The sequence below is a fragment of the Papio anubis genome, chromosome 2, assembly GCF_008728515.1.
Source record: "Papio anubis isolate 15944 chromosome 2, Panubis1.0, whole genome shotgun sequence".
NCBI classification, from domain to species: Eukaryota; Metazoa; Chordata; class Mammalia; order Primates; family Cercopithecidae; genus Papio; species Papio anubis.
In genome coordinates this window covers 103,698,335-103,721,728 of record NC_044977.1, presented here as the reverse complement: position 1 = coordinate 103,721,728, position 23,394 = coordinate 103,698,335, and the positions used below count along the sequence as shown (strand labels likewise).

General features: G+C 42.1%; 1 protein-coding gene and 1 long non-coding RNA gene across 8 annotated transcripts in view; one reads left to right on the top strand and one right to left on the bottom strand.

Moving 5' to 3' along the window:
* The window catches only part of MLH1 (mutL homolog 1), a 54,018-nt gene that overhangs the window by 7,505 nt on the left and 23,119 nt on the right, over positions 1–23,394 (top strand). For 4 of the 7 annotated variants that reach the window (XR_643844.3, XM_003894687.4, XM_009201211.3 and 1 more), the window contains exons 4-12: positions 2,835–2,908; positions 5,341–5,413; positions 7,002–7,093; positions 9,475–9,517; positions 9,661–9,749; positions 11,781–11,893; positions 14,199–14,292; positions 16,961–17,114; positions 22,296–22,666. Coding sequence is in view for 6 of the 7 variants with exons in the window: in XM_003894687.4 (XP_003894736.3) it covers positions 2,835–2,908; positions 5,341–5,413; positions 7,002–7,093; positions 9,475–9,517; positions 9,661–9,749; positions 11,781–11,893; positions 14,199–14,292; positions 16,961–17,114; positions 22,296–22,666 (1,103 nt within the window). In the remaining variant the exon portion in view is untranslated. The remainder of the gene's footprint in view (positions 1–2,834; positions 2,909–5,340; positions 5,414–7,001; positions 7,094–9,474; positions 9,518–9,660; positions 9,750–11,780; positions 11,894–14,198; positions 14,293–16,960; positions 17,115–22,295; positions 22,667–23,394) is intronic. The other 3 variants (XM_031663493.1, XM_031663492.1, XM_009201212.3) reach the window with 2 other exon arrangements.
* Positions 12,776–16,386, bottom strand: LOC116273791. The gene is made up of 2 exons (XR_004182197.1): positions 15,827–16,386; positions 12,776–13,431 (listed from the first exon to the last, which is right to left on the bottom strand). It is a non-coding gene; the product is annotated as an uncharacterized LOC116273791 (long non-coding RNA).

The window sequence follows — 23,394 nt, the reverse complement described above, 5'->3', positions numbered from 1 at the left end:
ATTTGATGTCATTAAGGAGAAATTATGAATTATCTTGGTATAAAAATATTGTCGTGGGGTTTTTTTTGAGTCCTTATCTTTTAAGATATATCCTAAAGTATTTGTGGGTAAAATTATATGACATATCATAGGAGTATATGATTTAGAAAACAGATTAAAATATAAAAGGATAAAATATGATCTTATATTTTGTGACTCACTTCCTCATGGATATCTTTCTACCCAGTAAATATAGGCCTATCTAGGTTTTAATGGCTACATAGTATTCTGTTACCTGTATGTACTATAGTTGGTTTAGTTTCCTGTTGAATATTTATGCTCTTTGACTTTTTTTCCTGTTTAAGATTCTTGTTTTTTGTTTTCTTTTTTTTTTTTTTGAGACAGAGTCTTGCTCTATTATCCAGGCTGGAGTGCAGTGACATGATCTCAGCTTACTGCAACCTCCACCTTCTAGGTTCAAGCTATTCTTCTGCCTCAGCCTCCTGAATAGCTGGGATTACAGGCGCGCACCACCATGCCTGGCTAATTTTTGTATTTTTAGTAGAGACAGGGTTTGGCCATGTTGGCCAGGCTGGTCTTGAACTCCTGACCTTGAGTGATCTGCCTGCCTTGGCCTTGCAAAGTGCTGGGGTTATAGGCATGAGCCACTGCATCCGGCCCTGTTTAAGGTTCTGATGAGTATTCTTATAGGTATACTGTGTTTTGTTTAATTGTTTCCTAAGGATAAATTTATAGAAATAACATTCCTTGGTAAAAAAATATATATATATTTTAAAAACTGTATCAGTTTCCTGTTGCTGTCAAAAAATTTCCAGAAATTTAGTGGCATTAAACAATACAAATTAATCATTCTACCGTTCTGGAGATCAGAAGATATGGGTCTTACTAGGCCTCACTAGGCTAAAATCAAGGTTTTGGCAGGGCTGTGTTCCTCTATGGAGGTTCCGGGGGACCAGAGAAACTATTTTACAGTAGTTATTTTAAGGGAATGAAAGTGAAGATGGGGTTGGGCAGTCAAAGAGGCTATTACTTTTCATTTTTGGCCTTTCAGTAGTTTGAATTTTTTTTATCATATACATGTATTACTTTAATTTTTAAAAAGTAAAAGGCAGGTGTGATTCAGTCTCTGTAATTTAGATCAATTTACAGCAAACTAGGGTGGTCTCATGTATCGTCTTACTCACAGTGACCACTTAATTATTCCAAGAAGGGACAATTTCCAAGACTTGGTTTACACTGAGACTGCCCCTGATTTTAAGGATACCTTAGATCAAACTCTAGGAAGGCAGTTTCATTTTGGCCTTGCAGCTACCTGGGTCATTTTCTAAGCCCATGGCCTCCTGGAGTCTTCGCCTAGCTGTAGGTTATCTTTGTGGCTATTATTTCACTGTAATTACACAGGGAAGATTTATTGAGGGATTTCTGTGTACCAGCCATGGTTCTCAGCACTTTGTATTAACTCTTACTCCTGACAGTAACTCTACAGAGGTTCTGCTGTTACCCAGTTTTACATGAGGGAAACATGGCCAGAGGACACAGTTAGAAAATGGCAAAGTGGGGATTAGAAACTAGGCAGTTTGACTCCAGAGTCTGTGCCCTTGTCCACTTGGCTCCACTGCTGGGGAAGAGGCCTCTGAAGCAGCAGGACCATCTGCTGTGCCGTGTGTAATGGCAGTCTGTCTTCCTGGTGTGATGTTGTGTTCTACTCTGCATTTTCATGTCTTTCCTTATACAGGTCTCAAAATCATTTACTTTTTTTTTTTTTTTTTGAGACGAAGTCTCACTCTGTTGCCCAGGCTGGAGTGCAGTGGCACAATCTCCACTCACTGCAACTTCTGCCTCCCAGGCTCCTGCCTCCCAGGCTCCTGCCTCCTGCCTCCCAGGCTCCTGCCTCCCAGGCTCCTGCCTCAGCCTGCCAAGTAGCTCGGATTACAGGCACATGCCACCACAGCTGGCTAATTTTTGTATTTTTAGTAGAGTTGGTATTTCACCATGTTGGCCAGGCTCTTCTTGAACTCCTGACCTCAGGTGATCCACCCACCTAGGCCTTCCAAAGTGCTGGGATTACAGGCGTGAGCCACTGCGCCTGGCCTTATGTTTTTTAATGGTGCAAATTAGCTCAATTACATAAACCAGGAAAATCCAGCTAGGACCTGGTGATCTCTGAGCCTGACCCATGTGCCTTTCAATGAACTGAACTTGCCACAGGTGTATTTACTGTCTAATGAGATGCTGTCACACAGACCCCATCATAGCACAGTTCCTGAGTTACACCTTTACATACTATAATATCCTTCTTGTGATAAAAGGTACAGATTCCAGAGGTCTGAGAGACCAATCTTGGTTATAAAGGGGAAAAATGGTCATGGGTTTTTAAAATTTGTTTTGTCTTAATAGCATAATTTCAAATTTACATTTCTAAATGAATAATTGCTTATATAAAGCAGTTTTGAGTAACAACGTAAAACACTATCTATTTGGAGTGATTCCTTTACCCACTTCTGAAGGCAAGTTTTGAAAAGTACTAGAAGACACTTCATTGAGAATATTATTAAACATGCCTATAGTTCTACCACCTGAACACAATTGCTTATTAACACATTAATGTTTTGGACTTTTTAATATATATTTTTCACTTGTTCTAGTAATTATGTTGCAGATTGTTTGATCATTTTTTTTTTCAGCATGTCATCAAAGTGAGCAAAGTGCTTCTCATTGCCACATATTAATAAAAAATGGAAGAGGCAGTTCAGATAACCTCTCCCTTTGATGAGGTGACAGTGGGTGACCCAGCAGTGAGTTTTTCTTTCAGTCTATTTTCTTTTCTTCCTTAGGCTTTGGCCAGCATAAGCCATGTGGCTCATGTTACTATTACAACAAAAACAGCTGATGGAAAGTGTGCATACAGGTATAGTACTGACTTCTTTTACTCATATATATTCATCCTGAATGTATTTTTTGCCTGGATCTCAGAGTAATTCTGCCTCAGCACCAGTGTTATCTTTTTTGGCAGAGATCTTGGGTATGTTTTCTTTTCTCCCTATTGATAAATTGATAATCCACGACGATGATTATTAGGTAATACTCTTACTTCATGGATTCTTAAAAGATATGATATAACGTATTACAAGTGCCTAGCAAGGTGTCTGTTACACATAGGTGTTCTAAGTAAATGGTAGCTGCTAATGTAATTTCTGCCCCTTTGCCCTTCAGTTGGGGTATTGCTTTGGACTGATTAGAGGGCTGTGGCTGGGATGCTAAAGGTTCATGTTTCCTTAGCTGGCTCCTGAGCCACCAGCTCCCACCACCTGTGTATGCCTGTGCTGGTTTGCCTTCCCACAAGTAGCTGCTCTCTGTCTGTTATGCTGGCACAGTTTTCAGAAGCTGATGAATGGCCTTGAAACAGAACAAAAATGGGATTCAGGATAACAAAATCGCACCTTTGTTTTTATAAGCACAGGCCATTCACTAGTTGAAGACTGGTGGGAGTACCTAATTCATGCCAAAAAAAAGATAATTTTTAAAAATCACACAGATTGTTTGTAGATTAAAAGGGAAAATAGGCTGGGTATAGTGACTTTGCCTATGACTTTGGGAGGCTGAAGTGGGAGGATTGCTTGAAGTCAGTTTGAGACCAGCCTGGGAAACAGAGCAAGACCCCGTCTCTACAGAAAATTTTTAAAAAATTAGTTGGGTATGGTGATGCACATCTGTAGTCTTAGCTACTCCAGAGGCAGGAAGATTGCTTGAGCCCAGCAGTTTGAGGCTGCAGCAAGCTATGATTACACCACTGTACTCCACCCTTAAAAAATAAATAAATCCAAAAGGGAAAATATCTTCAACAAAGGATAGTTCTGTCTGTTTGTCAGTCTTCCTCAACAGATAAATGTGTGAAGTAATGGAAGGTGGAAATTTCAGAGTACACAACATTAATGCTAGGGGCGTCTGACTCTGTGTGAATTATAATTGCCCTAGATCTAGATGGGCTGATAATATTAGAATCCCCTGTCACTAACTGAAGAGAGAGTTGTGAGTTAATGCCTTCTTAGATAACCTAGATTATAGACTCATTATCTTGGCAACCAGCCCCTTCCAATGTGCTCTCAGTCTGCCTTTCCAGCCCCTTCTCTCTACCTATTCCCAGCTGCCATGTATTCTAAAGCCTCTATGCTTTCATTTTTGTTTTTGCCTTCCTGGATGGTCTTTCCTGCTGTCTCCACCTGAAACTATTCCTCTCTAAAGAACAGATGAATTGCCGGCTCTCTGGGATGCTTTTACTCACCCTCACTCCCACCCCAGGCTGAATGGACCCTTCTCTAGATCACTTAGCATGTTGTTCTACAGTTAGGTAAAAAGTCTACACATCACTAGATGAAGAGCTTTCTTTTTTTTTTAATTTAATTTTTTTTTTTTGACAGCCTGTGTCACCCAGGCTGGAGTGCAGTGGTGCGATCTTGGCTCACCGAAAGCTCTGCCTCCTGGGTTCACGCCATTCTCCTGCCTCAGCCTCTTGAGTAACTGGAACTATAGGCACCCGCCACCATGTCCTACTAATGTTTTGAATTTTTAGTAGAGATGGGGTTTCACTGTGTTAGCCAGGATGGTCTTGATCTCCTGACCTCGTGATCCACCCGCCTTGGCCTCCCAAAGTGCTGGGATTACAGGCATGAGCCACCGCACCCGGCCCCAAGACCTTTCTTTATTACCAGGGCTTCCACAGACCTGACACATGGTAACTCTTCAATAAATAATTGCAGAATTACTGGAAAATTTTACTGTTAACTTAGGCAGTGGCAAAACCATTGTTTGGTAGCTTAGGATAGCAAGTAAATAGGAACATTTGCTAGAAAAACAGATATTTTAAAAAATCCAATTCAAGGACTGGGTGTGGTGGCTCATGCCTGTAATCCCAGCACTTTGAGAGGCCGAGGCAGGCGTATCTAGGAGTTCGCGACCAGCCTGACCAACAGGGTAAAACTCCGTCTCTACTAAAAATACAAAATTAGCTGGGTGTGGTGGTGGGCATCTGTAATCTCAGCTACTTGGGAGGCTGAGGCAGGAGAATCTCTTCAACCCTGGTAGGCGGAGGTTACAGTGAGCTGAGATTGCGGCATTGCACTCCACCCTGGGAAACGGGCAAAACTCCATCTCAAAAAAAAAAAAAAATCAAATTCAAATGATTATGGAAGTAGTGGAGAAATAAACAGGAAAATGATAAATAATTAAGACAATATATAATATGGCTATATTTTAATCTGTTGTTGGTATGGTTTTCTTTTTTCCCTTGGGATTAGTATCTATCTCTCTACTGGATATTAATTTCTTATATTTTCTCATTAGAGCAAGTTACTCAGATGGAAAACTGAAAGGTCCTCCTAAACCATGTGCTGGCAATCAAGGGACCCAGATCACGGTAAGAATGGTACATGGGAGCGTAAATTGTTGAAGCTTTGTTTTTATAAATATTGGAATAAAAATTAAAATTGTCTCTGAGTTTTCAGGGTAATAATAAAATGAATTTGCACTAGTCAATGGAGATCCCAAGATATCATCCTCTAAGCAAGATAAATGACTATTGGCTTTTGTGGCATGGCAGCCTGCGACCTCCTTGTCTTTTTTAAGGGCTAGGAGATTCTTTACTGGGATGGCAAAAATCAATGGCAAGGTAGTTGGCATTGAAAGAAGATTAAGCTTGACTCCAGAGGTGTGGGTTAGAGCCCAGCCTTGTCACTCAATGGTTGTACGTCCAGAGGCAAGTCACTTAACATCCCTTAACCCCAGTTTTCTCATCTATCAAATGAAGCAAAGAATACTTGCCCTCTTGACTTAAAGGGTGTCTGATGAGACATATGACTATATCATTAGCTGGGAGAAAGTCCATCATGCTGCCTATGTATAGTGCTTCAAGTTGGTCTCTTTCCCTTCTGTGATTCCACAAAGCACCCTGCTGTCATGTTATGCATCCTGCTCCTCCACCCAAGTCCCATCTAGAGCATATCTTCTCGAAGTCCACTGTAACCTGCCTAATCCTAGGTGTGACGAGGCAGGCAGGAGGCAGAAAAAAATGTGTGTTTTGCAATACATGTTAAGAGAGATCTTGGGCTGGGCACAGTGGCTCACACCTGTAATCTTAGCACTTTGGGAGGCCAAGCCGGGCGGATCATCTGAGGTCGGGAGTTCAAGACCAGCCTGACCAACATGGAGAAACCTCATCTCTACTAAAAATACAAAATTAGCCAGGTGTGGTGGCGCATGCCTGTAATCCCAGCTACTCAGGAAGGCTGAGGCAGGAGAATTGTTTGAACCCGGGAGGCGGAGGTTGTGGTGAGTCGAGATTGCGGCCTTGTACTCCAGCCTGAGCAACAAGAGTGAGACATGGTCTCAAAAAAAAAAAAAAAAAAAAGAGAGATCTTATACCACAGTGACCACAGTGTGATTTCCAAGAACTTCAAATGATCTAAGAAATTTTGTGATTATTATTAGCTTGAAAAATATCTTTTTTTTTTTTTTTTTGAGAAAAAAGTCTCAGTCTGTTGCCCATGTAGAAGTGCAGTGGCGTGATCTCAGCTCACCGCAATCACTGCCTCCTGAGTTCAAGCAGTTGTCCTGCCTCAGCCTCCTGAGTAGCTGGGATTACAGGCATGCGTCACCATGCCTGGCTCATGTTTGTATTTACATGTGTGTCCCACTAAATCATGTACTCTTCTGAGCAAGATCATGCTTTGTCTTCATATTTTCTGCACAAAGCAAAGACCCTGACACACAGATAGCCCCCAGTGCGTAGTTGAGAAATCAGTGAATGAATGTGGGAGGCAGGAAAAATGTCCTTTAATTCTTCTGTTAATGCTGTGTTATCCCTGGCCTCAGTCAGTTCTTAGAACTGAGCTGTTGGTAAATATAATTGGATTCACTATCTTAAGACCTAGCTTTTGCTAGGACATCTTGGGTTGTATTTTCATATACTTTTATGATTTTACAAGAAAAATCGATCTTCTGTGCAGGTGGAGGACCTTTTTTACAACATAGCCACGAGGAGAAAAGCTTTAAAAAATCCAAGTGAAGAATATGGGAAAATTTTGGAAATTGTTGGCAGGTACAGTCCAAAATCTGGGAGTGGGTCTCTGAGATTTGTTACCAAGGTAATATGTTCTAGTGTTCATAAATTGTGAACAGTTGCTGAGCTAGATGGTGAAAAGTAAAACTAGTTTCTGGTCAAGGTTTAGCCACCAATTTTGCACTTTCTCTCATCTCCCCAGGAAAGAGCAGTTGGTCTTTAGATCAATGAGAGCTCTTTGATGGCCGCAAAACAAACTGACTCTAGCCAACTTGAGCTAAAAAGAAATTTAGTGGAAGGCTGAGTTACAACATGAAGTGTGTGCAGTTGCCCCTTGGAGAGAATAAGAACCAGGGTGCCTCTGGGACTTAATGTCATTACTGTACACCAGTTGTTTTTATTATTTTCCTGACTTTGCTCTGGAGTCAGTTTACTAACAGTGCATTCGATGATCATGTGCCCATATCTATGGGGAGAAGGTTTCTTGATTGGCAGTCTTATTAAGGGTGCATATCAAATAGAATGGAATAGAGGTAGTTTCCCAAAGGAAGATATGAGAGACTGTTACCAGAAAAAGGAGAAGGGATTCAGGACAGATGAAAACATTATATCCATGACAGACTTACTCTGCTGGTACAGATGGTACAGATGGCTTCAGTATAGGCTCTCCGAACCCACATATCATTGATTGGGATATATAATATATATATATTTCTAAAAAAATCTAAAATGAGTCAAACATTTCACCTCTGTCTATATATGTATGTATTTTGAGACAGAATTTTGCTCTTGTTGCCCAGGCTGGAGTGCAATGGTGCAATCTCAGCTCACTGCAACCTTTGCCTCCTGGGTTCAAGCGATTCTCCTGTCTCAGCCTCCCGAGTAGCTGGGATTACAGGCACATGCCACCATGCCCAGCTATTTTTTTTTTTTTCTTTTTAGTAGAGAGGGGGTTTAATCATATTGGTCAGGCTGGTCTCGAACTCCTGACCTCAGGTGATCCACCTACCTCAGCCTCCTAAAGTGCTAGGATTACAGGCGTGAGCCACTACGCCTGACCATTTTTCAGTATTTCTTTTTTTTCTGAATCAGAGTTTCACTGTTGTTGCCTAGGCTGGATGGAGTACCATGGTGTGATCTCAGCTCACCGCAGCCTCTGCTTCCCAGGTTCAAGCGATTTGCCTGCCTCAGCCTTCTCGAGTAGCTGGGATTACAGGCATATGCCACCATGCCTGGCTAATTTTGTGTTTTTAGTAGAGATGGGGTTTCTCCATGTTGGTCAGGCTGGTCTCGAACTCCTGACCTCAGATGATCTGCCCGCCTCGGCCTCCCAAAGTGCTGGGATTACAGGCATGAGCCACCATACCTGGCCCATTTTTCAGTATTTCTAAAAAAATCTAAAATGAGTCAAACATTTCACCTCAATAAAATGACACAGGTTTATACATTAAGTGTCTTTGCTTTTTCTTGAAATTTTATAAATCAGTGTCAGAATATTCATTACTTCCTAAAAATAAAGGAGTTCTAGTTGACTGTTTTGGTTCTAGGTGTGGTAAAGTGAAACATTGTTACTTAAATGCATTTTGCTAGGCACAATCCTTCCCTTCACAAGCTCTGTAGAGAAAAGAGAAATAAATGACTGCCAACCAAGAAGAGGTTGGGAGATACTGGAATAAGACCCAGGGGCAGGAAGAAGCCAGTGAGGAGGGCGTATTGAGGGCTCTGAGAGAGAGTAAAAGCAGGGCTTGTTAGAGCTAGCTTCTCAAGATGTCCTTGAGGCAAACCAGACCTTTGGGACACTCTGAAAATAAAACTGAAAGTGAAAAGATTGTGGGCCGAATGTGGTGGCTCACGCATGTAATTCCAGCACTTTGGGAGGCCGAGGCGGGCAGATCACCTGAGGTCAGGAGTTTGAGACCAGCCTGGCCAACATGGTGAAACCCTAAAAGTACAAAAAGAATTAGCTGGGCCTAGTGGCAGGCGCCTATAATCCCAGCTACTCGGGAGGCTGAGGCACGAGAATCACTTGAACCCAGGAGGTGGAGGTTGCAGTGAACCGAGATCGTGCCATTGCACTCTAGCCTGGGCAACAAGAGTGAAACTCTGTCTCAAAAATAAATAAAAATAAATAAAAAAAGAGATTGTGGTGTGATATCCTGGATTCTATCAGCAACCTATAAAAGCAGAGAGGAGCCTGTGTTTTGATTCAGTCACATTTAGCATTTATATCTCTATGAAGTTTCTGCTGGTTTATTTTTCTGTGGGTAAAATATTAATAGGCTGTATGAAGATATTTTTCTTTATGTGCACCTTTGTTTAGATTACTCAACTCTAGCAACTTATTTAACTAAAAGGGGCCTCTACCATCTAGTGTGTGTTTTTGGCAACTTTTTTCTTACTCTTTTGTTTTTCTTTTCCAGGTATTCAATACACAATGCAGGCATTAGTTTCTCAGTTAAAAAAGTAAGTTATTGGTTTATGGGGGATGGTTTTGTTTTATGAAAAGAAGAAGGGATTTTTAATAGTTTGCTGGTGGAGATAAGGTTATGATGTTTTCAGTCTCAACCGTGAGACAATAAATCCTTGTGTCTTCTGCTGTTTATCAGCAGGGAGAGACAGTAGCTGATGTTAGGACACTACCCAATGCCTCAACTGTGGACAATATTCGCTCCATCTTTGGAAATGCTGTTAGTCGGTATGTCGATAACCTATATAAAAAAATCTTTTATATTTCTTATCTTGGTTTATCATTCCATCACATTATTTTGGAACCTTTCAAGATAGTACCTGCCTTAAGAATTTGCTTTAGTCAAATACACAGGCTTGTTTTACGCTTCAGATTTGTTAATGGAGTTCTTATTTCATGTAATCGACACTTTCTGGGTGCATGTAATCTTCTAGATGCTGTGGCGTGAATCATGTGTTCTTTCAAGGTCTTAGTCTTGAAAATATTTGTAGTGTAGTAGAATTATTTTATCCTCCAATGCTCCTTCTTTTCCTTGTATTTCCAGTATCATCACTTTAGGATTTCACTTATTTATCATTCAACATTTATTAATTGCCTCTCATATTCCAGGCTTTGTGCTAGAAGTTAGGGATATAAAGACAAATAAAATATTTCCTGCCCTTGAAGACTAGATTTGTGTCACTAAATCTTCATTTTCAAGAAAAGCATAAGAGGGGAAGGTGCTTGCATTATGGATTCCTCATAGTGCTCCTCTCTGCATATAAAAACCACCATTTCCATCATAGATTCCTAGCTGTCTCAGGACTTTATAAAGCCCAAAGTGCCTATGTCATAATCTGAGGGGAAAAATACTGAGACCCTTCCATATATGGGAGGTATATGGATGAGACAGCTCCTGACTTCATTTTTCCCAGAAATCTGAAAAGCAGCAGCAGTCATTCCAGAGCCCAGTTTCTACTTTGAAGGACAAATTTTTTATTCTTTGAGCTAAACCGACTAAGGAACAATTAGTTTGCTTTTAATTTACTATTTTCATTCTAATCGCGAATGAATTAGTTTTTTAAAACTGCTCCCAGAGCAAAGGGAGAGCTCTGCTTGTACAGTGTAACTTTTCAGAGCTTCTTTAACTAGATTTTAAGATCAGAATTAGTTGTTGGGAAATCTTAGGGATTGTACAAGTTTAGAAATCCTCTAGAGCAGCAGTTCCCAAAGCAGGCTTCCAGAACACTAGCTTCTTGAGGCATTTTGAGAAAAAAGAGTTGCTGGTTCAGTGTGTATGGGAAGTGCTGCAAGCCATACCCTCCGTTGAAGACACTCAGACCACACATTACTGCATAAAAAGCTTCCACCAGCCATTCGGCAAACCCTTATTGAATGTCTGCTATTTCCTGGGTATTGTGTTATATGGTAGGGATATAGTAGTGAATAAAGAAGAAATGATGCTTGCCCTCAGCTGACTTTTCAGTTGGAAAGACACATGAAATAATTATGCCATTCATTAGCAGATTGTCCTTGATGCCTCACTGGAAAAATAAAGGACATAATGGGAAACTCCGTAGGGTCAGAGAAAGGGATCATTAGAGAAGGTTCTTTGAAAGAAATAATTTTTGAAATATGAAGGATAAATAGAATTAACTAGGTACCAATAGGTTAAGAGTAGAGCTTTCCAGACAGGGACTAGTTCTTCGGAAGGTCGCCAGACAGAAATAAGTGTTGCTTGTCTGAGGACCTCTTTTTCACCTATTAACCTTCCCTCCCCAATAGACACTCCTGGGAACAACACACACTGTAGAACCACATTGTGGTGCTATTCGGTATAGCAAGTAATTCAGCGGAGATAAGTTCTTGGAATCTCATCTTTGGGATTTGTTTACTAAGATACATTCAAGTTTCAGCAAAATAAGGTCTCAGAGCTTGGACTCATTGTTCTGTTTTAGCAATTAGAGCAGTACCTGGCGCATAGCACAGGTGCTTGAAAACACTGACCGAGTAGGATGGGTGGGTGGGTGGGTGGGTGGATGGATGGATGGATGGATGGATGGATGGATGGATGGGATGGTTGTTGGGTGTATGGATGAACAGACAAATGGATGGATGAATGGACAGGCACAGGAGGACCTCAAATGGACCAAGTCTCCGGGGCCCTCATTTCACAAAGTTAGTTTATGGGAAGGAACCTTGTGTTTTTAAATTCTGATTCTTTTGTAATGTTTGAGTTTTGAGTATTTTCAAAAGCTTCGGAATCTCTTTTCTAACCAGAGAACTGATAGAAATTGGATGTGAGGATAAAACCCTAGCCTTCAAAATGAATGGTTATATATCCAATGCAAACTACTCAGTGAAGAAATGCATCTTCTTACTCTTCATCAACCGTAAGTGAAAAAGAACCACATGGGAAATCCACTCACAGGAAACACTCACAGGGAATTTTACGGGACCATGGAAAAATTTCTGATCCATAGGTTTGATTAAACATGGAGAAACGTCATGGCCAAGTTTGGTTTTATTGGGAAGCATGTATAATTTTTGTCCTAAGTCTGCGCTTAGCCCTCCCACATGTGCTCATTGCTGGTTGACTGTTGGAGTCTGGTTCTCACCTCTAAGAGGAAGCCCAGGAGAGGGCGTAACAGGCTCCTGTGAGCCAGCACACCTTCCTCACCCTGATGGTGTCAGAGTCTTTACAAGCAAGCCCTAGCCAGAACATTGCTGCAAGAGATCAAGGGCCACATTTGAAATTGCACAGCAGGACACGGAAAAGGAGTACCTTAGGTATAGGCATTGTCATTAAAGAAATTGCTAAGATACTTGAGATTTTCCTTTTTAAAGAATGAGCTTTATGATACAAAGAGAAGTTCTAAAAATTAGGGAGGAAATTAACTAAATTAATTAGGATATTTCTCAGATTCCTTTACGGTTTTTATCTCTCTGCTGACATAGTGTTTACATGATTGTTATTTACTAAACAAAGGCTATTTTATATTCTGCTCCTTATAACTTAATTGTTTATTACAAGGTTTTGGTGGTGACCTAGCAACAACAAATAATCCCAAACACAGTCTGAATTTTTCGTTTTCCATGCAGAAATAAGATGAATCTTTCCATTTCTGTGTTTTCAGTTTTCATCATTTTTATCTTATGGATTACTTATCTTTATTGTTTTAAAGCATTTAATAATAATTTTATAGTTTTTGTTTTGTTTGCTGTTGGAAATGGAATATTCCCTCCTTCCATTTAGAGTGCTAACCAGTCGTAAATGTCTCAAAATATGCAGTTTTATAGCAGTTGTTCAAAGCAATACAGGAACAGTAAGGACAGAGCCAATCATTTTACAAACACATTCTGTTAAACTGATGTCTATTAGCAGAGTTTTTCCTATTTTATTAGGAAGGACTTACACCTGATATATAACAAAGATTGTGTTAATCAAGGCTCAGAAAATGTTTTTCATTAGTTTTTTTCCTAACCATGAAGAATAACTGCTTTGTAACACACATGCTGGCTATAAAGCAGACAAAAAATTCAATGTAGGTGCTCTCTGACTCTCCTCTGTCCGTGTTTCTGTTGGGGCTGGTTACCACAGCCTCTGCATTATGATTAGCTAATGTGTTCACAATATCAAGTTCCCAGTAGCAAAGAAAGGTCGAGCTCTTATGCATGCCATTCATTTATCTACACTGTGCAGGCGCACTCAGGTGGCAGAGACAAAGAACACTCCTTTGGCGCATCTCAAGTTCAGAATTCTCAGCAGAGGGGCTCCAGCTGTCCTTTTGTCAGGTGCCCACGCCTGCTCCAGGCCTGTGTGGTCAGGACACATGTTACAGAGTACAGTGACATTAATGGTGGGGCCATGGATGTGGTGAGCACTCAGAGGATGTTAGTCTCTTCATTGATAAAGTCACAACCACTCTTCCTGTTGGAAATAAAAAGATTTGACATATCCTTGTCTACAACAACACAGGACAACAGATAATCAGCAGGTCATCTAAAATCTGTCCAGAGAGAAAGGAGAGCTGTGTTTCCTGAAAATACATCTTCCTCTGATTTTAGTCTTATTTTTTTCTGCCTTTATTGCTTTCTACCCTCTCCAAACTAGCCTCATTTCCTAAATTACCTTGAATGTGCATTGACACTTGTACTGCCCGAAATTCTGGAAAACTCATTATGGCTGCTCCACCGTCGGAACTTCCTGAGCAAAGTTAGTTGCTCTCTCGGCTCACTTTTTAGCACACATAGCTCTATAATGGTGCTGGCCACTTGGGATTGGAATTGCTTTATTTATCAGCATGTTGTCTCCCAGCACTTGGTGTGTGTGATATCCAGTATGTATTTGCCGAATGAAAAGACTGAGGGCTGACATCATACTTCCCACTGTGCCCAGCAAAAGCACAGTTAGTCCACATGAGCTAATGGGGGCAAAGGGAAGTGAGGAGGGAGAATGTATTACCTTATCATGTTTTCTGTTACTTGACTGAAGTAAAACAGTCCCAAGCCGATAGTAAGATACTGGGCTGGGAAGTGGTGACAGGTAAAGGTGCACCTTTCTTCCTGGGGATGTGATGTGCGTATCACTACAGAAATGTTTTTCCTGAGGTGATTTCATGACTTCGTATGAATGTACACCTGTGACCTCACCCCTCAGGACAGTTTTGAACTGGTTGCTTTCTTTTTATTGTTTAGATCGTCTGGTAGAATCAACTTCCTTGAGAAAAGCCATAGAAACAGTGTATGCAGCCTACTTGCCCAAAAACACACACCCATTCCTGTACCTCAGGTAATGTAGTACCAAACTCCTCAACCAAGACTCACAGGGAACAGATGTTCTCTCAGGCTCTCCTCTTTGAAAGAGATGAGCATGCTAATAGTACAATCAGAGTGAATCCCATACACCACTGGCAAAAGGATGTTCTGTCCCTTCTTACAGGCACAAGGCACAGTTTTCCTTCATTTATTCACTAATTTAGCAGAACCTCACTAAGAGCCTCCTATATGCCAGGCTCTGTGTTAGCAATAAAAAAAAGGAATGCCATGCCTCACCCCATCAGGAGGTGCTGACAGCTTGTAGGCAGAGTGGAAACAGATGTGCTCTGAAGGCTCTAAATATTACTTCTGCTGGGGTCAGTTGGGAAGCCACAACAGCTACTGTTTTTCTTCCATAAAAGACAATCAGCCGGGCATGGTGGCTCACATGTGTAAATCCCAGCACTTTGGGAGGCTGAGGTGGGTGAATCACAAGGTCAGGCGATCAAGACCAGCCTGGCCAACATGGCGAAACCCTGTCTCTACCAAAAATACAAAAATTAGCCAGGCATGGTGGCGGGCACTTGTAGTCCCAGCTACTCGGGAGGCTGAGGCAGGAGAATCACTTGAACCTGGGAGGTGGAGGTTGCAGTGAACTGAGATTGTACCACTGCACTGCAGCCTAGGTGACAGAGCGAGAGTCCGTCTCAAAAAAAAAAAAAAAAAAAAGACTATGTCCTGCTCTGTGGAGGTTCTTGTCTTAAAATATCCACTGTTGTTTGCCCAGATGTTGATGTAGTTAGTTTAGCAGTCATACAGTTTAGCACTTGCATTAAATAGACCAAACCCCATAGTAGGTATTTGAAATACAGAATAAATGTGAGGTACCCCTGCTCTAAAGGAATTTACAGTCCAGAGCTGACTTATGGAGGATTTCTTTCTATTATTTCTGGCCCTGCTACTAATTTGTCTATTTCATGTCCTAATTATCCTAATTTATCATTGTTTTCGTTTTGATTGAAAGGGGGAGAGCATAAAAATTGTGGTCAAAGGTAGTTTTATTTTATTTTATTTTTGAGATGGAGTCTTGCTCTGTCACCCAGGCTAGAGTGCAGTGGCACAATCTCGTCTCATTGCAACCTCTGCCTCCCAGGTTCAAGCAATTCTCCTGCCTCAACCTCCCGAGTAGCTGGGATTACAGGTGTGCACCACCATGCCCAGCTAATTTTTGTATTTTTAGTAGAGATGGATTCTGCCGTGTTGGCCAGGCTTGTCTCGAACTCCTGACCTCAGGTGATCCTCTCACTTTGGCCTCCTGAAGTGTTAGGATTATAGGCCTCAGCCACTGCACCTGGCCTAAAGTTAGTTTTAATCAGGGTCCAAACAGGAGATAGAAACCATGCAACAATTTGAATAGATGAATAAAGAATTACAAACTGGAGATTAGAGTAATGGAGAATAGAGTAATAAGACACAGGAACAGCATATATAAAGAACAACCATTTCCTCCTAGGGCTGAGATTGCATCCCCTCACCACACTCCCCCACCTACTGTCTGAGATGCATACCTTGTTGAAGAGAACGTAACTGGCTCGCTGCGAGGTAAAGTCAATGAGGCGCTCCCCAGTACCACTCTGAGGGGATGCTGGGAAAAACTGCCCGTGAGAAGAGTACACGTGCTGCTGGCCACTTGTGCTGAAGAACTTGAAGTCTGATAGGAATGCACCCTAACCTGGCATAGAAACCCCTTTCTCCTGCTGAGTCCCTCTAGCGCCTTCTACTGGCAAAGCTTCACATTGCAAACCTCCATTATCACAGAGCAAGCAATGAAAGATGGACTCGGAGCTGAGGCAATAAATTGATAGCTAGCATAGCCTCTAAACTGATTTTTATGACTACATTTTATGGATAGAAAGTGTTCTTGCATATATTGTTTCCTCACCTAATAGAGGACTTACTTATTCATGGTTGCAGATGAGAAAACAGATCCTAAGAAGTTAAGTGACTTGCCCAAGATCACACAAAAAAATTCCACTAGTTCTAAAATGAGAGTAATTACAGTTAACATATATTATATATGGCAGGTACATATAAAGCACTTGGCATGAATGTTTGTTTTTTTTTTTTTTGAGACAGAGTCTTGCTCCGTCGCCAGGCTGGAGTGCAGTGGTGCGATCTCGGCTCACTGCAACCTCTGAGTCCCTGGTTGAAGGGATTCTCCTCCCTCAGCCTCCTGAGTACCTGGGATTACAGGCATGTGCCACCAACTGATTTTTGTATTTTTAGTAGAGATGTGGTTTCATCATGTTGGCCAGGATGGTCTCGATCTCTTGACCTCGTGATCCACCCCCCTTGTACTCCCAAAGTGCTGGGATTACAGGCCTGAGCCACCGCGCCTGGGCACTTGGCATGAATTTAATTCCCACCATAAACCTGTGAGATAGGTAATTCTGTTATGTCCACTTTACAAATGAAGAAACTGAGGCAAAGAAAGATGATGTAACTTAACGCAAAGCTACACAGCTCTGAAGTAGTATGGCCAATATTTGAACACACTCAGACTCGATCCTGAGGTTTTGACCACTGTGTCATCCAGCCTCCTCAAATCTTCTGGCCACCACATACACCATATGTGCCATATGTGGGCTTTTTCTCCCCCTCCCACTATCTAAGGTAATTGTTCTCTTTTATTTTCCTGCCAGTTTAGAAATCAGTCCCCAGAATGTGGATGTTAATGTGCACCCCACAAAGCATGAAGTTCACTTCCTGCACGAGGAGAGCATCCTGGAGCGGGTGCAACAGCACATCGAGAGCAAGCTCCTGGGCTCCAATTCCTCCAGGATGTACTTCACCCAGGTCAGGGCGCTTCTCATCCAGCTGCTTCTCTGGGGCCTTTGAAATGTGCCCTGCCAGACATGAGAGCCCAGATTTTTGCCTGTTACTTAGGAACTTTCTTTGCAAGTATTACCTTGATAGTTTTAACATTTTCTTCTTTGAACCTAGTTATAAAGGTATTGTGCTGTTGTTCCTAGGCTTAGAGTCATAAGGCCTGAGCTCACTTCCTCACTTTGCCTCCATCTGGAACCTTAGACCAACTTCCTAGGAAAACGAGCTGTCTGAAAACAGAATAGGGTGCCTCTTCAATGCGCTCTTCACTTTAGATGTTCAGGAGGAGGTTACTCCTACCTACACATGGCACAGTGGAGGGGCTGGACCCCAGGGAGGCAGTGGGAAGAGTGGAAAGAGCGGAGGCTCTACTGTTGGACAGACCTAGCTTACCAGCTGTGCGACTAACCTTCCCTGGCCTCCATATCCCTCTCAGTAAAGGAGGAATGGATCATCCCCACATCCAGGGACAGTTACAAGCAGTCAGTGAACAGAAAGTCTCTGGTACAGCTTCTAAGTGCTTCTTATTCTAAGTCACTTCACTTACCTGAGTTCTCAGTTTTGCAGTTTATAAGATAAGCAGGTTGGATAAAATGCTCTTCAATATACTCCTGGTTCTGAGATGATGTGATTGTGGACAGCCCTTTAATCATGGTGAAGATGTTCATCATAAGCACACTGAAACTACAAAATAGAAATATAAATATTTTCTGCATTAAATTATGCTGGATCCTAGAAGCAGAAACTGGACTTCTGTGAGACCCTGCTTCACAGAAAACTTAAAATTCCCAAGCAGATGTATGCTTCTCAGAAGGACACTCACAGTTACCTACCTGGAAAGAATCTAGATGGAAGTGGCATGGGCACTAAGCGGTGAGATTAAACCCAGCTAGGGCAGACCCACCAGCCTTGGACCCCCCAACACCTAGAGATTGTTGATGCAAAGAGGAAGGTTCTTACTGGTGAGACCTGAAAGGGATATGTGACAGACCTGAAAGGGATATGTGGCAGGTGGGAGGAAGAAGTTCTGTCTGGAAACCAACCCTTGTTCCTCCATTATTGATTGACTCCTGGTACCAACATGAGCCCTGGGTCTTACAGAGGCCTTAAGTCCCTGTGCCTTCTAGTGCCCATGGATGAGATGAGGCCACACATGCCCCCAGTGGGTTAACGTGTCTAGCGTGAGTAAGGCTCTTGGAGCACTATGATACACAGGAAATACCCAGTAACTGTTAGTTGGTTTGATATCTGTTCCCGTTGCTCACTTAAGCTCAGTGCCCCTTTACTGCTCCTTTTATTCTGCCTCCCTCCGCACATGTGCATCGAGAATCCTGAGACACACTGTGTTGGATGCCCAGGGATGCAGCATAGATGTTGCTGCCTTCCACAGAAGCGCTCATGGACTACTAGAGAATATATCCCATGGGAGAGAAAAACAGACTCGGGAGAATATAGCAGGGGCCCTTGTCCTGGACTTGGTCAGTTAGGAAAGGGAGGGAAGAGACATGGAGCCTGGGATCCAAAGGGGAGGGGGAATGAAAAGAGTATTTCTGGCAGAGGAAATGGCAAGGATAAAGGCCTGGAGGCGCAAGAGAATATGTGTTTGAGGATCTGAAAGTTGAGTGCAATGGGTCCAGTATATGCTACCCTGGCTGCCATTAGAATTACCTGGGAAACTTAGAAAATTCCAATGTCTGGGCCCTGCCTAAACCAATAAATCATTCTTGGGTGGTGGGGTCTGGGCCTCAGGATTGTTTAAAACCCTCCCCAGGTACTGTCATGTGCAGCTGGGGTTAAGCTGTGCTCGGGTCTGAGTATGGATCTGTTAGGACAAGCGGCAGTGGTGGAGTTGAGGCTGCAGAATTCAGGCCAAATAGAGAGGTTTTCATCAGGATATTAAAGAGTTTAGATTTCAATTTCATGGGAATGGGTGGGATCTTATTTGCATTTTATGAAGAGCTCCCTGGTTGCAATATCAGAATGGACTGGAGAGGAGCAAGATAGAATCCTACAATGATTTGGGAGAAGTGGTGAGGGGCTTGAGACACAGGAAGTAGCCCCATTCACTAATAGTTGAGCATGTAGAATTGCCAAGACCTGGAAATGGTTTGGCTGGTGGGGAGTGGGAAGAAAGGCCCAAAGTGTGAAATGAAGATGGAGAGCACATTGCCTAGCACAGAGTGATTGCCATTTGCTCTGTCCCAGTTGAGGTCCAAGGGGCTTGCCAGAGATCATATATGGAATCTGTGGCTCCATGGGGAAAAGAACCTCTCAGCATGCCTGCTTGTCTTATCCTGGGTTAGTCAGATTCATTTTGTTAGATTACATTTTTTTTCTGGTGGAACTCTGCGTAAGTCCTGACCAGTGTGTTTTCAGAAGGATCAGAGGGCCCGCCCCTGTCGGTTGGTGCATGACACCAGCTTGGTGGGCTCCTTGCTGCTCCCTGTTTTCATGGATTATCAGGATACCTTCTCTCCCTGCCAGCAGCAGGTCGCACTGGCTCCTGACTTTTTGGCCCATGGAGCCACCATCTTTCTGCTTCTCAGATTGTGCCTTGTACTCCACTGATCATGGCCAGTACATCAGAAGCCCTGGTTTGCAGTGAATGCATTTGGTGTGGAAATGAGGAACCCTGGGGATTCCACACATCATATTTGGTTGCCATGTTTTTCCTCCAATCTTTCACCATAACAACAATCAACTCAGAAGATTTCTATAACCACTTATGTGGAGGTTTCTCCCCACACACTAAACAAGCAGTCAGTTCCACAGTGGACAGCAGCTGGTCTCCTCCAATTTAATTCCAACACTGTCTACTTGGAGATAGCATTAGATCCCACAGGTTCAGGGTACAGTCCCCTAGACTGCCCCCAGTCTCCTGCTTCAGGTACCAGTCACAAGTCCAGGACTCTAGAAGTTCTGACCAGTTTCAAGTTGGGGTTCCCAAGACCCCCCACTTTATTTTTTATTAATTTGCTGGAGTGGCTCATAGAACTCAGGGAAACGCGTACTTAGTTTTCTGGATTTATTACAAAGATTTAAAAAGATACCAATAAATAGCCAAATAAAGAGATACACAAAGCTAGGTCTGGAAGGGTCTGGAGCGCAGGAGCTTCTATCCCCATGTACTTGGCTCCCAGCACGTGGATGAGTTCTTGTTCATTTTCCTGTCAGCCTCAACATGTTCAGCTTTCCGGAAGCCCGCAAACTCTGTCTTCTTGGGCCTTTTATGGAGACATTGTTAGGCAGGAGTGATTGAAACGTGGACAACTGTGTCGAAATATGATTGGACATAAAGGGGTCTAAACTCAGTAAGACCTGTTTGTTCAGATTCTTCTTGGCCTCTCTGTGGCCATTCTTTCCTCCAGGATATGGGGCAGGACCCCTATGGAATGAGGGTCTTATGACCCACAATCAGATTAGAGTCCTGCCTTGGGCAAGTGAAAGGAAAGCAGGAGAAGGTAGAGAAATTCTGTTTCCTAAGACCTTCTGAGGCCTACAGCACCCCAACATTGTAACAAAAGACTATAACAGGACTATGGGAGTTATGAGCTGGAAACCTTGGACAAAAATATATACATATTAAACAAATATTAAGTGTATACATACTTATGTATATTAAGTATATACGTGTGTGTGTAGATATATATATATATATATATTTTTTTTTTAATTTACAGGTGGGTTTTGGGAAGCAGAAATTACCATAACTACTCTTAAAAATCTTTTAAGTCTGTTTGAAGTTAGAAAAGTCACTGTACCTTTTTGTTTCCATTGGCCCTGTACTTCCTAATATACCCCAGCAGGAGGTGCATAATGTCTTGCTATGTCATTTTGGTGATAAGATTCATAAGTGGGTTCAGCTGGTGACAGCCTGATTCCCTCATTGTAAACTTACCCATCAACATGGAGTTTAATGGTGTCACCTTTCATTGATGACCATTACCTGAATCAGTTATTTCATTAGATTGCAAGATTATGATTTTCTGATTTTATCATTTCTTCTGTATTGACTGTAATTCTTTCGTATAGAAGAACTTTCCCTTGTTATAGCTATTTGGTTGTCCTGAAGTACAGTTCTTACTAGAAAGTAAGACCAAATGCTGAATTATATCCCTCTAGCTATCAAGTTTCAAAGGAATGAATGATGTCCTAGTAATTTCCAGTGGTGTTTAATGATGTTTTCCCTTCTCTTTCTCCCCTCTTATTCCCTCCCTCTCCATCTCCTCCCTCCTCACTTTCAGTTTTTTGCTTTTTCAGTGTTTTGTCATAGCTATTAACAGAGCAACACAGTTTAATCAATTATAGTCATTTTTCTTTTTGATGCTCAAATTATCCCATCTTAGTCCAGTGGAACCAAGCCTTTGGAGTTAGGGCCCTCTACCTTTTGACCGAATTCCATTAGTCTTGATAATTTCCTTGTTTCTGACAAGACGATGTTGCAGGCACATTTTATACTTTTCCAGCCCAAGCGCCGGAATAGGCTTTTTCTCCAAGGAGCTGTAGTTCATTTTAGTGGGAAATGGTATTTAGAGACTATAATCTGGGATCTGGGAGTCCTCATTGCTACTGGGTAGTCATTACTTTTAGGCCTTTGCAGTGGTCAGAGCTAGGAAATACGTGTATTTAAAAATGGACAGTTGAATGGTTGCTGCCAGGAGCTGGGAGGAAGGGGAAGTGAGAAATTATTGTTTAATGTGCACAGAGTTTCAATTTGGGGAAGATGAAAAAGTTCTAGAGATATCTGGTGGTGACGGTTGTGCAACAATGTAAATGCCACTGAGCTCTCACTTAAAAATGGTTAAAATGGTAAATTTCGTATATATTTTACCACAGTAAAAAGTCTTCTGGCAGCATCCCCCCAGACAAAAGTATGAAAATTTTACACTGATTTTTCCATTTCAAGATAATTTTAAGATTATAAGTATTTTGCTTAATTCTTGAATTTTATACCTGTAAACCTTTTGTACTTCAAATTTTGGGCAGAATTGCTTCTATAACAATCATAATTATACCTCATTCTAGCTTCTTTCTTAGTACTGCTCCATTTGGGGACCTGTGTATCTATGCTTCTTATTCTGAGTCTCTCCACTATATATATATGTATATATATTTTTTTGTTTTGTTTTGGTTTTTGTTTTTTTGATACAGACTTTGCTACCAGGACTTGCTGGCCCCTCTGGGGAGATGGTTAAATCCACAGCAAGTCTGACCTCCTCTTCTACTTCTGGAAGTGGTGACAAGGTCTATGCCCACCAGATGGTTCGTACAGATTCCCGGGAACAGAAGCTTGATGCATTTCTGCAGCCTCTGAGCAAACCCCTGTCCAGTCAGCCCCAGGCCATTGTTCCAGAGGATAAGACAGATATTTCTAGTGGCAGGGCTAGGCAGCAAGATGAGGAGATGCTTGAACTCCCATCCCCTGCTGAAGTGGCTGCCAAAAATCAGAGCCTGGAGGGGGATACAACCAAGGGGACGTCAGAAATGTCAGAGAAGAGAGGACCCACTTCCAGCAACCCCAGGTATGGCCTTTTGGGAAAAGTGCAGCCTACCTCCTTTATTCTGTAATAAAACTGCCTTCTAACTTTGGCTTTTCATGAATCACTTGCATCTTCTCTCTGCCTGACTTGCCCTCTGCTTCCTCTGGAATGGTGCTGTGGCCTTGTCCACTGTCTGCCTTTGACCATAACTTGAGAGTCACCCACCATAATGTCCTTCGAAATAACTTAAATGTCCACAGTTCTAAGCATGAGTTAAAAACACTTCAGACTGTGGAATAGTTGCTCAATTGAATAAACACACATACCAGAAAAAAAGCAGGTTTATCTTTTATTTTTAGTAAAGAATTTTGATAGAGCCTCAACACCAGAAATGGCTAGAGAGAGAATCTGCCTAACATATCTGGAGGATTATTTTTCATCCTACTTAAAGCCACTTTCACTTTTTTTCAGGAAAAAACACATGTTCTGAAGCTAATTTATAAAACTCCCTGGCTGGGTGCCATGGCTCACACCTATAATCCTAGCACTTTGGGAGGCTGAGGCAGGTGGATCACCTGAGGTCAGGAGTTCGAGACCAGCCTGACCAACATGGTGAAACCCCATCTCTACTAAAAACACAAAATTAGCCAGGCATGGTGGCACATGCCTGTAATCCCAGCTACTCAGGGGTCTGAGACTGGGGAATCACTTGAACCCAGGAGGCGGAGGTTGCAGTGAGCCGTGATCATGCCATTGCACTCCAGCCTGGG